A 16783-nucleotide genomic window follows, 5' to 3' on the forward strand; every position below is an offset into this window, starting at 1 on the left:
TGAAATAAACTATTTACCATTGACAAGAGTGCTTACAATGATCAGCTTTTATTTATTCATGTAAAATCTTTATCCCAAAAGGAATAAAACAGGTGTTGTTGTAATTGTGCTCCATCATCCACAGTGGGGGCACTTTAATACAAGAGGTGTGTTACTGGTCAGATCAACAGGTGAAAACTAAGGGGGAAAAAAAAGAAAACAAATGCAGCCACCACTTTAAATAATTGGTAAGCTAAAAATATTATTTTTTTTGTTTGGGATTTAATAGCACTTAAAGTAAAATAAAAACCTTACAGATGTTTTTGATTTTTACCTTAAAAAAATAATACATGATTTCTATGTACATACACAAAAACCATCCCTTGATCCGAATAAATATTTTTGGGGACTACTGGTGCCTAACATTTGCAATAAAAAAACAGGGAATCCTTGTTGCCATAATGCCAACATTAGGAAAGAATCAATGTGTGTCCAAGTACATTTTTCCTCTCTGAAATGTTCTTTTAATAAGATATCTTCTTATCATGTTGATCCAACCCAAGTATTTGTAACATTGAATAGTATTATTAGTAGTTTGCCTGTAATATTTATTAGAATAAATACCGGTAAGAATCTAAACTAAATAGCAAGCTCTTTCTTAGGACAAATTTGTGGGGAAGGGAGAAATGGCTAAAAAATTGAACAGATTAACTGCTTATATTTATCTTTAAGCATAATTGTGAGACATGGAGAAAGTATAAAACTAACTACAAGGCAGGTCTGCTGACATCATAAGTTGTCAGAAAATATTATTTATGTTGCTTTTTGCTTTAAATATCATTTGCCTTTACCTTTCCAACACTCTCCAAGTTTCCTACACTTCTGGTTATGAAACAATTATGTGCCCCTCTTCTTTCACCCTAAAATTCAGTTCCTAGTGTCTATGGAGCCTTTAGACATGTATATGAAAATAGCAAAAAGTCACTATTAGGATAATAACTTTGGGAGTGCTCTAGGCAGTGCTGGAAAAATGAATATATGAGTAAGTGGTATTTGATCAAAGCTTATGATGTCAGCTAACTTATTCTGCTATAAGTTTATATTGTTCCTTTCTCCTTTCTCTATCAACTCATACATCAGTGAAAGCTTTTTTTGTCATAACAATGCAATTCACTATGTTATGGATCTCAAAAATAAATTGACTGTTCTGTGACTTTTCTTTTATGCCTCTGTACTTTCGAAGCACTACATTTTAACAAATGTGTGACCTAACAATGATGTTATGAATAGCTGCATCCAGCCCCCAGGTGCACTAGCCTGTATGACATTTGTCAGAATACCCAGAGGGAATGGTGTACCTAGCTGTCATTTCATTTCTGTTTCTAATTTTATCATGTCAGAGTGTGGGTACTGTAAGACTTGTGAATTGGATTGAAGACATAAGTCTTTACTGACAAGATGACTTAAAATAACTGTGTCAGTCCCAACACAAGACTAAAAAACACAGCACTTAGGTTTCCCTTAGGATTATTTTTTTTTTTTTTTTTTCAAGAACAAACTAAAATGATAAAACAAAGAAAACCCTGGTAGTGAAGTACTGCAGCTATTTAATTCACTTAATTGTAATAATGTTATGAAACCTGTAGAAATTATGTTACAAAATGCCACCTTTAATCTAAAAAGCTATATAAATGTGACAGGCACATATACGCCTTTTTAAATTGGCTTTTTTTGTAGAGAATTAAGATATTTTGGCTCACACAAATGCCAAAAAAATATATTTTACAAAGAGGGTCCCATATTTTAACAAATTGTTGTTTAATGGATATATACAGAGCCATATTTAATCTAAAAAAGGGCAAAAAGAAAACAGTTTGATCCTCAACATGTATTTGGACTTTTTCAATGTTTTCTAAAAACATAAATGTTAAGTAGCTCTTAATGTATTGTGCTTTCACAAACACATGGGGGGGGCAAAATTTACTAAAACTGGGGCATGCAAAATCTGGTGCAGCTCTGCATAGAAACCCATCAGCTTCCAGGTTTTATTGCTAAAGCTTAACTTAACAAGCTTACGTTAGAAGCTGATTGGCTACCATGCACAGCTACACCAGATTCTGAGTGCTTGGGTTTTAGTAAATCTCCCCCATGGAGTCAAAACAAAATAGAGTCTGCAAGGAATAGTTGTTGTGTAAGTTTATACCACATTTTCATGGTTTTTACAATAAACAGCTTTTTCTGTGTGGATAGGATTACAAACTACCTTTCCTCAAGCACATATATAGGTTTATATGTTTAAAGTATGCTCAGTATAGTTGTATGTGTTTTTTAAACAACGAAAATTTAAGGAGAGTAATTTCAACACAATTGCATAGTAAAACAAAGACTATGGTTGAATCCTACATCAGCATTACATCTGGAACATAGGCTATTCACTTTGTGGTCCCTTTTTTTGAATACCCGACCATCACAGCTACAACATATGGCCAAAAGTACACAAATACTCTTTTGGAGGATTCAAAAAAATTCTCATGTACTTACAACTTTTTAGTAGAACGCCTGCTGTTAAAACTTTAAAGGTAGGGGGTCTTCATAATTATATCCATGGTTTTGGAATTCGATGTCCACCAAAGCTCATATAGGTGTGAAGATCAGGTGTTCACAAACTTTTGCCAATATAGTGTATGTATCACAATACTAGCATCTAACATGACGCTAAAGAAGAAGTTGTACTATGATGACATACTTGGAGAAAGGTTGTTGGGATATTTCGAATTATTATGGATTTTTGTCCTCATATGTGGCACTACATAAGCAATTTTTTTGCAAAGTAGAGCTGCATATTGTCCTATGTAAGCCTTATCTAATAGCAATGAAAGGATACCAAGCCAGTGTTGCGGAGGACATAATACCTGACATAGAACAGGTTTTTTTTTTTTTTTAAGCACAGATTTGTGAATGAGTAGTAACTTCGGATGTCTTATGCTATAATAATGAGGGATAAAGAAGTTATTATTTAAAGTATGACTTCTGTTTTTTGTAAGATAAGATATGCCAGTGCACTTGCTAACATCTTTTAAACCACATAAGGAAGGTAGGTCTGCCCTATATGTGTTGGAGCTGGAGAGAGTCCAGGGAAGGGCAACTAAACTGATTAGGGGATTGGAGGACCTTAACTATGAAGAGCGGCTGAAATCGCTCGATTTATTCTCCCTGGAGAAGAGATGCCTGAGGGGGGACATGATAGCAATTTATAAATATCTCAATGGGGATCTCAGCTTAGAAAAAAAGCTGTTCATTCGAAGGGATTGCATGAGGACAAGAGGGCATGCAATGCGATTAGAGGAGAAGTGTTTTAACCTCAGGCAACGTGGGGGGTTCTTTACTGTTAGGGCTACAAGATTGTGGAATTCTCTACCACAAGAGGTGGTTTCTGCGGGAAGTATGGTGGCTTTCAAAAGACTCTTAGACTTGCATCTCAAGGATCAGGACATTAAGGGCTATGTGAGATGATTACAGCCACACACACCTACACAGGTTGAACCGGATGGACTATTGTCTTTATTCAACCTCACCTACTATGTAACTATGTAACTATATACGTAAATAATCAGTTCCATCCCTAGCTTACTCGATATTGTTAAACTGAAAAATGAAGTGCAGCACAACCACTGTTGTCTAATATATTTTTATTAGTAGCAAGGCATATAGGTTTTAGAGTTGATATTATTATTGCAAATTCAGATATTTTTTCTCTTTGAGCCATCTAATGTATATTAAACTATTTCTGTATACATTACCTAAACAGATCTAACATAATACATACCAGTTACAAGATTCCAAATTGCCTGCAGGAAAATATGTTTATTTGAAGCAAAGTGAAAAACGTAGTGAAGCTAAAAAAAATACCAGTCACAAAGATCCTGGCTGAAATCAATTATTCAAGTGCCACTGTAGACACTATAATCATGTTTCTTTTCAAACCTGCATTTGTATGGTGAAACAAATCCAAAGTGTACTTCGTGTTCCAAGGTTCAAATATCAGAAAAAAGCACCTTTATGAGCTCATGGCTGCCAGATGTCATGAAACTGTCACTTTTTTTTGGTCCTGACGGGTTTTTCTGATTGCAGACTGCCTTTTTTGTCGAAAAACATATAGCTTTGTTTATTCTATCTAACCCCCTTCCAATTTGCAAGGATCTGAGAATCTAAGGTTAGGCAGTCTAAAAAGCCTTTAATAACACTCAGAACATTTTACATTTAATTGGAAGTAAAGGATTAGTCAAAGCACTAGTTTTCTCAAATCATTATGTGAGCCTGCCAGGTTAATGGAATTCTCTAGTGTGCAGAGTTTAATGGGAACTTTCACAAGATAGAAATGGAGACTGCCTCAGAACAGGCAAGCAGAGAAGGACCAGATGTTCTTTACTTTTCTTTTGTTTTCTGATCAGCTTTACTGATCTCAATACTTCTTCCAAGCCAGTTACCCAGGGAGTTAAACATTAAAATTAACCACTTTTGGTTAATTTTAATGCTAAACCAAGCAACTAGCATTTTCAAAAGGAAGTCAGCAATGACACACCCACAATACTCTCTTGTAAGTTTTTATTTAATATTAGGAAAGGTCCATAAAAAAATAGAAAAAACTCTTGGCATCTCAAAAGAATTAAGGGTGTGATACCAAAAAGCTCAAAAAATAGAAAATCCTGTAGAGAATCATCCATACAGTACACTATTACCACCAAATAACTTAAACCTCAGGCTGTTGAAAATGACCTATAGAATAAATTATCCAGTATAAGAGATCGAATTCATTTAAATGTATCTTGTTACTGGGTGTTTCAGCTGTTCGACAACAGCCAGCCAGTAAGCACCAAGCACAACCCTTCTTAAGATGTGTTGTAATTTCTATCAGCTGGAATATGATGGAAAATGATGTTAGCTAAACTGACTGGTTTAGTAATGTGCATCTGGTGTCTTTTTGTTTAAATATCCAGTCATGTGAAAATGTAAGTACACCCCATGGAAATGCTTGACTTTTTCAACATTCCTATTTAAACAGGCAAAGAATGTCTTCTCGATTCAAATAAGGCCTACAGATATCCTTGAAGGACACATAAAATTGACATGTGCATTCATTTTAAAGATTTAAAATGAGCAAAAAATGCAGATTTGTCACATGGAAAAAGTAAGAACACCTCTACATTTACTTCACTTCAAATGCTTGAACTTAGAATGCAGTGTTCGAGTTTAAGTGTCAAAGATTAGAACCTTCTTGGGGAGTATGCAGGTGGAACCGGTCTTATTTAAACCTCAGATATCTAGGGTTTAGTGTTCTCTCAATAGAGCTCTTCAAGGCCCTCAGAAAGAAAGTTGTGGATGCCTATGAATATGGCGAGAGATTTAAAAAGATTGCCAAATGATATGAAATCAAGCAATCATTCACTGTAAGAAAAATAATTTACAAGTGGCATAGATTTTAAATGACTGCTAATTTTGTCAAGACCAGCAAATTCAATCCAAGAGTTGACCATGTTATGCTAAAACAAGTTAAACTGTAAAATTTTATTTTGGAGAGTGTGCATATAACTGTTGCAACAGTGGGGGGTCAAAGTGCACTAATCTACAATCAGGAAGAGTTTTCACCAACTGAACCTGCATAAGAGGTGTGTTAAAAAGTATTTTCTTTCCAAAATGAACATTACAGAAAAGACTATAGTTTGCAAAAAAAAAAAAAACGCCTTTGCAAAGAGCAGACCTTGTGCAATAATGTGTTTAAAGGGTTTGTAAAACTCTTAAATGAAAAATGAACAAAGCATAACCTTTCTACTGTGTGTACTTGCTTCAATCCAAAGCATCGACGTGATTTATGTCTGCTCTCTCTTCCCTCCACTATCTGCACGAGTCACTTCTGACAGGTTTGTTCGACTCCATAGAATTACTCCACTTCTCCTCCAGCACACAAAAGGTGAATGACAGTCTCAGTCGTGCATGTTTACCTATGAGACCATGTAGAAGTGGGTGTGTCCATTCCCTCCACTCAGGTCTCAGATTACACTCAGCTCCCTACTTTATGATGTGCAGTGTGTGGTGTCAGATCTCTATCCCCTGCCTTTTGAATCTGAGAAGTAGCCTTTAAAGTGTATACTTTGAATGCCTTTAGAGAAGGGAGGGCTACAGACAGGCAGGTACAACCTATGGAGGAGAATTTATTTAATCTCTGTATACCACTTTAAGCTAGTTGCTTCACTGGGTATATGTAAGGGTTTACAATTGCTTTAAGGCTGATCAATTATAGATACAGTTGTTTGTTTACAGTAACAGTAGACATGTTTGCCACAAACCGAAGACTTTTCAGAAGAAAAACTTCATAACATTTGTAAAGCACAACGGTGGAAATATTATGGCTTGGTGAAGTCATTGAGCCAACTAAACATTCTGCTTCATATCACAGTGTGCTTGTTAAGGCCATCTGTCCAAAAGCTGAATATGAACCTGAAATGAGTAGTTCAACACAATATTTATAAAAAGCACTCTAGAAAGTCTACCAGGGAAAGGCTCAAAAAGAGGATATAGAGGATTATGGACTGGCCAAGTCAAAGTCCTGATTTCATTCACATTAAAATTTTGTGGGGTGAATTTGAATCTAGCAGTAACATTTTTCCATAGTACACCTTTACAATAATTTTTTTGAATAAATGATTGAAAAAGGAAAATTATTCTTTTGTTCCTATTCAAGTATAACATATTGTCTAAGATTTGCATGTTCAAATATGTTTAAAAAAGGTCAACAGTTTATATGGGGTATACTTACCTTTTCATTTGATATTATATAGAATGAATGACCTGAACGTGCTATAACACACACACACATTAATACATTGTACATCGAGACTGGATAAACACACACACACACACACACACACACACACACACACACACACACACACACACACACACACACACACACACACACACACACACACACACACACACACACACACACACACACACACACACACACACACACACACACACACACACACACACACACACACACACACACACACACACACACACACACACACACACACACACACACACACACTGCCATGAAATAGATGGAAAGCATTGATGTGTGATAGGACCTTTAAACTTACAGTATCTTAAAGTTTTAAGTATCTCCTTCTTTTGGTTAGACCTACTTTTTTTATTTCCATGAATTTTTTGGTACATTTTGTAGAGGTTTAGATTTTTGTTTCTCTGTATGGCCACAACTTTTCATCAACAAACCATAACCAACCATTTATAATCATAATTCTCACAATGTAATGCAGGCTTTTGATGTTGTGTCATATCTAATCTGGGTGGTCAGCATGATATAATAAAAGAAATTGACAAAGAAACACACACTTTAAAAGTGTTAAGTACTGTGCTCTAAATCAATTGCTCCTCAATCGCAAGGATAGAACGTGTTCATTGGCTATACATATAGTTACCATATATATATACATATAGTTACCATTTATTCACTATTCTGATTTTAAGGCTAAGTTCATACTATTGCATTCTGGGAATGAGCAGACAATTGTGCACATTCCCAACACACAAAAAAACATGCTACTGTTCAGTAGATGCATAGGGATGCCTTAAATTCTTTATGACACCCCACACATTAACAGAACGCACTTGTTTGTGCACACGATAAACTGCTAATGCAGCAGCACCAGGCAATTCCATGCAGGGCGATTAACAAAAAATGTGCAGGACTTCCATCTCCACATTTCTGCAGGTGGGGCAGCCCAGATAAAATGAATGGGCTACCCTACCCACAGAACATAGCCTGAACATGTGTGAACCAGGCTTAAGACTCAAATATGGCCTATGAATATCTAGTCTATTTTTTCCTATCCCCAATAACAGAAGTAGTTTAGTACACTCTAGTCCATTGTAGTGAAAAATAGATTTGTAATATCCAAGTAAATACATTAAATGATTTTGTTGTACAGGTTTAGAATCTCTGGTCAGTGAAGAAAATACAGAGGTCCTTGACTGCAGATACCTAACTGAGATTACCACTTAGCTGAAATAACCTCTTAAAATAGAAGAAGAAAAGGGATGAAGAAATCATGCCACTGGTAACAATAATGATGATATGATTACAAAATTGCATCAAGTATATAAAATAAAGCGTAGTTTTCCAAATATATCCGAAAAGGATTATTATTTATTGCTTGGTGTATTTAAGTGATAATAATGTCTAGAAACGATTAATTTACCCCACTCATTAGCCTTATCTATAAAATGTGACCCCTAATAATGTGTCGGCTGAATTTCTCTGTACTATCCAGGGTTAATTGTGTGGAATAAAAGAGATATTAAACCACAGAAATCAGCATATTTTTTACTACCTATGTGATATATCAATATCAGAAAGAAAGGAAAGCAGAGTCAATCTAGTATATTTATATATTTTATTTTCATATTGTTCATACAGACACGAAAAATAAACATTAATAAGTGAACTTTATTGCTTTTAAGATAGAAAAGAAAATATATAGAAATCTGATCTATATTATATTTTCTGTTGAAAAGTAGTATGTACAATACTTCATGCCACAAAGACCTTCTAATGTATTTGCTGTGTCCAAAACTTAAGCCAACCCATCAAAGAAAGTTATAGTTTTAACAACTAGTAATAATCAGGAAGGAATCCTGCTATGACTATGCTCTCATGTGCAGTAAACATCAGTGAGCACCAACCTCACACCATTGCAAAGTCCTCTGACTGTAACAAATAAATGCATTCTTTCTGATTAAAAATCACAGTTTTATACCAATACAATTTACCTTGTAACAACTAACGTCTGACATAGTAGATAGACTGTGCTCAAACTTTCATAGTGTAAACAAAATAAGTTAGAGCACAGAATGTTGAGATGTTGGCTGAACTCTGTTTGTACATCTGCCTATTAGCTCCATGGCCATTGCATTTTCCATGCTTATGGCCCCCATTCTAGATGATGACTTTTCACAATGTATTTCATGGCTTCCATCCCTACATGAGACATTATTACTATCACATAGGAATAAAAAGCCATAAAACACCACAGTGAATTTATCTCGATCGGATGCAATACTTATTTTCTTCACATGATTTCACATCCATTCCCAAACTAACCAATAATTTCATGCTACATTACTGAACATTTTAAACTATATTTCAATGACAAGATGCACACTGAAACAGTAACATCGGAAATTAACAGCGCTGCAACTGTCAAAGGAGTTATTTTTTAAGACACAAACATCACAATAGAACAACTTTCTCCACTAAAAGTTGCACAACACCAAGGACAAGCTAAACTGACAGGACAACAACACTAACATGCACCAAGATATGCCATGGCTCTTGAAGGAAACCAAGTATTAGATGGTTTTAAGCAAACCGGCCTGGTTTAACAACAGAACCACCAACCCAAACACATGGAACTTAACGAGACATCTGGAACAACTTCTGAAACAAAAACATAAGACCCCTCTCGACATAGACCTAGGACAGAAATACTTTCCCTCTCAATATTTATTATGCAACATGCATTCTCTATATGTGAGAGTCAAGCTGGTCATTTCATAATGGACACAACAACACAGATACCACAGCATCCATACTAATTGTGGCAGAAGTTCTATAAACATGCTCATTTTTCTTTCATTCTACATAAAAACAGGCTATAGAAATCATAAAACAAATAAATGGAGTAAACTGATGGTCCGACATTAAATCATGCAGCAAAGAGACTAACTGACAATATCACTAAGTGCCTAATAAAAAAAAGGTCTACAGTTTGTGATGTACTGAACACATATATGGAGTCCAATATTTACCTTGCTTTTTGTCCTTACTTACCCTTTAATTCCACTTTTACTGTGCTGTCGAAAGGGTGCATTGCATAAAGAAGAACAGGATACTGTTATACTGGATAGACTGAAAATTATTTTCTATTAAAATTAATGTTTTCAAAATGTTTCCAAATCCATGAACAAAAAAGTAATAAATTGCAATGAAGCAGTCTCTAATTGTAGTGGCTGCATCAGTTTTCTTGTTTATTGCCCTGGTGATCTTGCCATTGACACACATTCTGTACTGGGAGGACATTGCTTACTCACTCTAATGTGTCTACAGAGGAATAGATTTGTTACCTAGGCTGCTCACTTAAAATGAACTACACACCTCCTCCCCTTATTCTCATTGTCATAACAGGTGAACGTGCTATGGTTTAAAGAGATGAACTGGGCAGGTTTTATAAAACTGATTGAGATTTAAATGTAGTAAGGGATGAGAGCACAGACAGCTAGTAAGTTGGTAAGTAAATTAGTAAAACTGGAAATCTGGCAGGATCCACTAATATTTTTTTTGCACTTATCAAGCACATGCTTTATATTGTATATTTAAAATACCAAAAGAGAGAAAATAGGAGGTGTTCATTATTAAGGTTTACCTAAACTGCAAAATTTAATTATTGCATTCACTTTGAGCAAATGTTTTTTCAAAATGTAAGAAAAAAATATGAATATATATATATATATATATATATATATATATATATATATATATATATATTATAAGGCCAAAAGTAGAAATCAGGTAAAAATGGGTATTTTAAAAAAAATATATTATCACTAAACCTCATATATAGAGCTCCTGTGTGCTTGCAGAATCTAACAAATACATGATATGACACAGATGAATGAACTCATCTTCTACTAGAAAGACCAAAAGATTGACAACAAACCTACAATTTAATATAAGCCCTGTGACTGTCAGTGCCAATTCTATCATACAGAGATTGTGTCAGTCATGATTTTACATTGAATAGCTTGCACCTTGAATGCAGGCACAGATGGAGACTGTCAGTTCATATATAGCTGGATATAGGAAAATGTGTACAAATCAGCCTGTCTATCATACAATTGAACTAATATTCCAAAACAATGATGACAGGAATATCAGTAGCACATTTTTGCATGGTGAAAGCTGCAAGCAGCAGAACTCAAATTCCAGCAAACACTTTAACTGCAGACCACAGCAAATAGGTGCAGTAACACATCAGGATTTGGTTCTTTTTCTTCCCAGACCTAGTCTGCTGAAGAAGAGTCCTCCTTGTGATGCTACTGCACCTGCATGCTGTGACCTGTTTCTTGCAGTTAAACATATTTCCTATAACAACATTCAAAGGTCTAGTTTAGCCCTTGGGTTGTAAACTATAACATAGTAGTGCCACTTGTTTAACACGCTTACACCAGATAAAACTGAGATAGGGATTTAAAGCAAAGCAATATCAAGAGAATGTTTAACAGATGCTCAGCATCTTTTAAAACATTTGATGAAATGTCTCAATATGTGTAAGGAAGACTTAGACTTGGATCAAAGCTATGCATACAATTAGGAAGTGTGAACCATAAGACAGAGCCATTAGAGTAAGCTTGGGTGCAGGTCCTTATGCTTAATAAAATAATGTTTACTGATTTAGAATTGAACAACCTTGGTTTGAAAAGGTCATTATCAATAATATGTAATATGCAATGCAGAAATCATATGAAATTATATTAGAATATTATAAAAAAAATCTTCTTTTAAACCAAAACTTGAGTTGAAATTATTCAAATGATTTAACTGATATAACATTTTAGATTTTTTTTCATCATGGAGACTTAGGGCAAAATCAGACACCGCACATTTGAATGTGAATAAAGAAATGTTGTCACTGAAGTACAGGAAGCTCCTAATAACTATATTCAGATAATAGCACTGATGATATCATATACAAAGGTTACAAGTATTCCCACTAAGCAACACTACTGGCATGTTTTTACATGAAAATGTGTTTGTTAATTTTATCAATCTGTTCTAACTAGTAATGAATTTCATATCTCTGGAAAGCAGGACCATGCTTATCAGACATAACATTCAAGGGCAGTGATTTGACTGTTCCTCAAAAAAAACTTTTAAAAAAAGTGACATTGAGGAAAAAGCTGAGTGAAGAAGGCTACATACTATCTTTACAGCAATCATTCGGCAAGGATCACAGCAACTAAAAAAAAATCTATCAATCCTGTCCATTAAAAAGGTATGTTCCTAAGATCATTATATATTGATAGTTTGATGAAAAGATTAAAGCTAGTCACAGATAATTTCATTTTTTTTCGCCAGATTGCTCCATCCACATAAGCTAGGTGGGTGGAGGAATCCCCCCCACTGGGACATTGTATTCTGACAGTGGGACCTGCTGTTTTTCAGAATACACTGATCACTGGCTAAATCTGATTGGCTACAGACACTGATCAACAAAAGTTTTCCAGAAACTCTCTTCAACAGAAGTTGTTCAGATTTTTTCAAGCATGGAAGGCCATATACTGATCGAAATATGGGTGGTCCCTGCTGAACTGGCTGAATTTCGTTCAGTGTATGACTAGCTTTACTGTTATGCAAATAGTATTAGAACTAGTCTAGGGAATACATAAAACAATGCAGGCAAGATAGAGTGTAATCTTTTTTGGGAGACAGCCAAGGCTAGTCGAAATTCAGATAATTCCAACTGGAGAAGAATCAGTACTCCACACAGCTCCTACCATGATTACCTAATCATGTTCTTCTTATACCAAATGGATTGTAGCTGGCCTACTTATTAGTCAAATGTTCAGTCACTATAGGGTCATATTTTGTTTCATTATCAGCTAGTACATGTACAGTAAAAACATATTTAGGCAATAAAGGGTATCACTTAAACTCCAAAATGTATGTTGCTATATATATATATATATATATATATATATATATATATATATATATATATGGTTTTACTGTTATAATTTATTCATCAATCAAAATCTGTACTGTAAGACTCTTTGTAACTGTTTTAAAAATATATACATATATACATGATTTGCAAACAAAGGCTTCAGTTCCGCAATGATATCACAGTAGAGCCATGGTGACATTATCATATTTGTCTCAGTAATCTCAGTGATATCATGCAATGGCAGGGGACTCTGCACATTACTGTACTGCACAGGGAGGCTTTTAGTACTATCCACTCACTCTAGTCATATTATGTTGTTTTCAAGCTTCCTGCCACCCTCCCTGCATACAGTAAAGATGTGGCCATACATTATACAATCTTCTTATACAATTTTCCTTTAGATTTACCAAAACCATATAATAGAAGGTCAAACCTAAACACTTTCAACTTGTACGCAATCAGGCAGGTCCTTGTACTACATAGTTGAAGGTAAATTTAAGGAGATTAAAAAAGAAAATTGTTATGTATGGTCAGCTTAAGATTCCACATCTATCCCTTGTGACACCATGTTCCACTACTGAAAAAGCTGTATTCGCTATTTTCAATACTATCCAAGCCCATTTCAACAGATTGGCTTTGAAAAAGTGCCACTTATAACAAGATATCATGGCACAACTACTGGTCAAAAGGCTAGTGGTAAACAACTCATAGAAAAAGTTAATGTTAACATCAAAGCAAACACTAAATCTATTCACCTCATGAAGCCATTTCTCAACTAGTCCCTTGGCATGTTCCGGAATTATTCTCATCACAAGCTCCACTTTTTCATTCTCCGTTGACTCCATGTGAGTGATTTCCTTCTTGGGATTAAATGTGAGTTTTGCGATGCCTTCAAAGCATTTCTTAAGGTGTGGCTGAACTCTAAGTGGATCTTTTGTCTCTGAAAGGATTTCGATCAGCTCATCATTGGACAAAAAGAAAAACCTGACACGAGTTTACAGGAAACAGTAAAACAAAAGAAAAAAGCAACATTAGTGACATTCAAACAAGCATATTTTATACAAAAACACACAGCTGAAAGAAAAAATGGACTGTTTACCTTGGAAAGAATAGCCTTTTCTTCTCCAAATAATCATTCAGGCCTTTCTGAATGTCATCCAACACCAATTCAGCCTCCTTCAACTTATCCAGCATCTGGGGCTGTGAGATAACCCTCATGGCGTTGGCCACCTCCACAGACTCCATCATTATTAGCCTCCTGGTGGGCGAGATAGAGTATACCGAATGTAATAACCATACTTCACACAACAGGCCTTCTCTCTTTCAAATTGAAAATCTCCTTATTACAAAACAAGGGGTGTTTTTTCCCTCCATACCTTTAACTATGACTGCCACATTCATGGCTTTTTACAAAAACACAGCAGCTTCTAAGCTCCAAATAAAAAGAAAAAGGTGGTCAGTAATTCTTCTGAGGTTGAATACATTATTCTTTAAGACACATTGGTGAGGGTTTTTTTTCACTGCAATGGACAAGGAAACTCCTTTGTCCATCTAATTATGACTGAGCTTTGTTAAATGTTATTAACACACAATGCTAGATTGATCCCATTCTATTATTTGCTCTAACCAGTTCAATAAATCAACACAGCTTTTTTTTTTTTTCTTTCCTGGGAAATGAGAGAGCTCATTAGGAGGACTCTGTGGCCTTTAATGATGGCAGCAGAAACAACATAAGACTAATGCAAAGGGAAAAACAAACACCTGTAAATAAGAAGATCTATTGTTCCACCAAGATGTGCCTAGTACATAGAGACAATAGAAAACATAGGAGAAATTAATCTGAAAATGTTTGCATCCACATACTTCAATTATTTTAGGCCTTTAACAGTTTCTCCAATTACTGCTTACTAGCATATACAGAATGGAAATTGTAACCTGGGTCATGTAAGGAAATTACAATTTCTGAATATAAGTGACCATATTTAGGACAATAAAATCACAGAAATGCTGCATCAGATTACAATACAGCAGGCTTTAAACACACGTTGTTATGGAAAATGTGACAGTGTGTCAAATAAGCAATATTGAAGAAAATATATTACATTTGAAAGTAGAAATAGGATTTGCTTGATTGAACATTGGTTCCCAATCAGCAAAAAAAGAGTAATGAATAACTTAACAAGAATTAACTTATTCTGGGCTATTTTAACTAACATCTATCAGTAAATTAATTCCCTTTTTTCAATAAGTTATGTTATTCAGCTGCGCAAAATTAAGAGGAAAACACAAAAACTCATTGGGAGCAGCGGCTGTGTCCTTGCAGCTGTTGCACCCAAAATGACATGAATGAGACCTATACATCCAATGTGGATAAATATGGCCCTCACACAGATGGACACTTATGTACCCCCATGTGAAGGAGGCAAAACAATTCTTACTGTACATAATATATATATATATAAAAATCCAGCATAGCATAAATACATCTAAATGTAGGCAATGGGTTTATTTACTAAAACTAGAGAGTGCAAAATGTGGTGCAGCTGTGCATGGTAGCCAATCAGCTTCTAACTTTAGCATTTTCAATTAGACTTCCACAAAACAATCCGGAACCCAATTGGTTTCCTATGCTGAGCTGCACAAGATTTTGCACTCTCCGGTTTTAGTAAATCAATTTATTAAAGTTTTTAAATAAAAAAAGTTCTTGTTACCCTAAAGCAGCCAGGGTTTCACTCAAGGTTTAGAGATGTTACTGCCACTGCGAGGCAACAAGAACAACTCTTCCTTTAGTCTCTGATAAATAAGGCCTGAAGTTAAGACAGCCCACTGCTAAGCCTGCACTATGAATAAAAACACATGATAACCTTACAATAGTGTAAAAAAATCAAATGTCCTTGTTATAAGATATATTTTAAAGAACCATAAATGCATTCTCCCAGGGAGTTTATTAGAGAGAAAACTACTAGAAAAAAGAAAATCATCCATTGCTTGAGCCCTTGACTAGTAAATTAAACTATACATGTAATGTGCGCGAAGCTACCAAAATTTGTGTGTGCAGTAAATTGCCTCCAACATTGTTAATTTTTCTTCTTGCTGGAGGCTACAATTTTGCTGAAGCCCAGAGCCCCTAAACAGCAGTAAATCTTTGTGCTGTCAGCAGATCGGCCTGCTGCAAATTAGGTAGAGTGCCTTAAAATAGAGATCAACCGAGCATGTGCAGATCAGGTTGTGTTTTACTGAGTTTTAAACAGAATAGGCACGTATTTTAATGTTTTACATAGATATACCTGCAGAAGGAGCCAGTCTGAAGTGATCTAGCAAGAACTAATTTGCTGACTAAAATTCCACGTTAACCACTTGCCAACTGCCCCGCACAGATTTACTGTGGCAGGTCGGTTCAGCTGTGGATAATCACATAGATCTATGTGATTTTGTGCATTCGGTGATTAGACACAGCGAGAGCCAGACCACGGGAGGAGCGGGCTTAATCTCTGCCGGCCTCCCGCAATCTTCAGGGAAACTGACAGGAGAGCCACCTGCCTATGTAAACAAAGCAGGCATCTCTCCTGTCAGACAGGCACAGTGAGATTGTATGTCTCAGCTAAGCTAAAACACCGATCTTTGTGTACCTTTCACAGTGTCAGATTTGTCTAATGCACTGTTGCCGTCCCACTAAAAATTGCTGATTGCCGCCATTACTAACAAAAACAAAAAAATAAATAAAAAGTCCAAAAATCTATCCCATAGTTTGTAAACGTTACAAATTTTGCACAAACCAATTAGAATACACTTTTTGGGATTTTTTTTACCAAAAATATGTAGCAGAATACAAATTGGCCTAAACTGATAAAAAAACATAGATTTTTAAATTTTTTTTATTGTGAATGTTTTATAGCAGAAAGTAAAAAATATTGTGTTTTTATTTTTTCAAAATTGTCGCTCTTATTTTGTTTATAGCGCAAAATCGAAAAACTTCAGAGGTGATCAAATACCACCAACAG

At 35.2% G+C, this 16783-nt stretch overlaps 1 protein-coding gene across 1 annotated transcript in view; it reads right to left on the reverse strand.

The window, feature by feature from the left end:
* Positions 1-8436: 8436 nt before the first annotated feature.
* The window catches only part of LOC309553508 (dynein axonemal heavy chain 3-like), a 136757-nt gene continuing 128410 nt past the window's right edge, over positions 8437-16783 (reverse strand). Inside the window, exons 19-21 of the mRNA XM_082254743.1 lie at positions 13882-14040; positions 13538-13766; positions 8437-9912 (exon numbers count right to left, since the gene is read on the reverse strand). Of these exons, the coding sequence (XP_082110869.1) occupies positions 9886-9912; positions 13538-13766; positions 13882-14040 (415 nt within the window). The 3' untranslated portion in view covers positions 8437-9885. The remainder of the gene's footprint in view (positions 9913-13537; positions 13767-13881; positions 14041-16783) is intronic.

This window comes from Pelophylax lessonae, assembly GCF_965119305.1.
Source record: "Pelophylax lessonae genome assembly, chromosome: 4".
Taxonomy (NCBI): domain Eukaryota; kingdom Metazoa; phylum Chordata; class Amphibia; order Anura; family Ranidae; genus Pelophylax; species Pelophylax lessonae.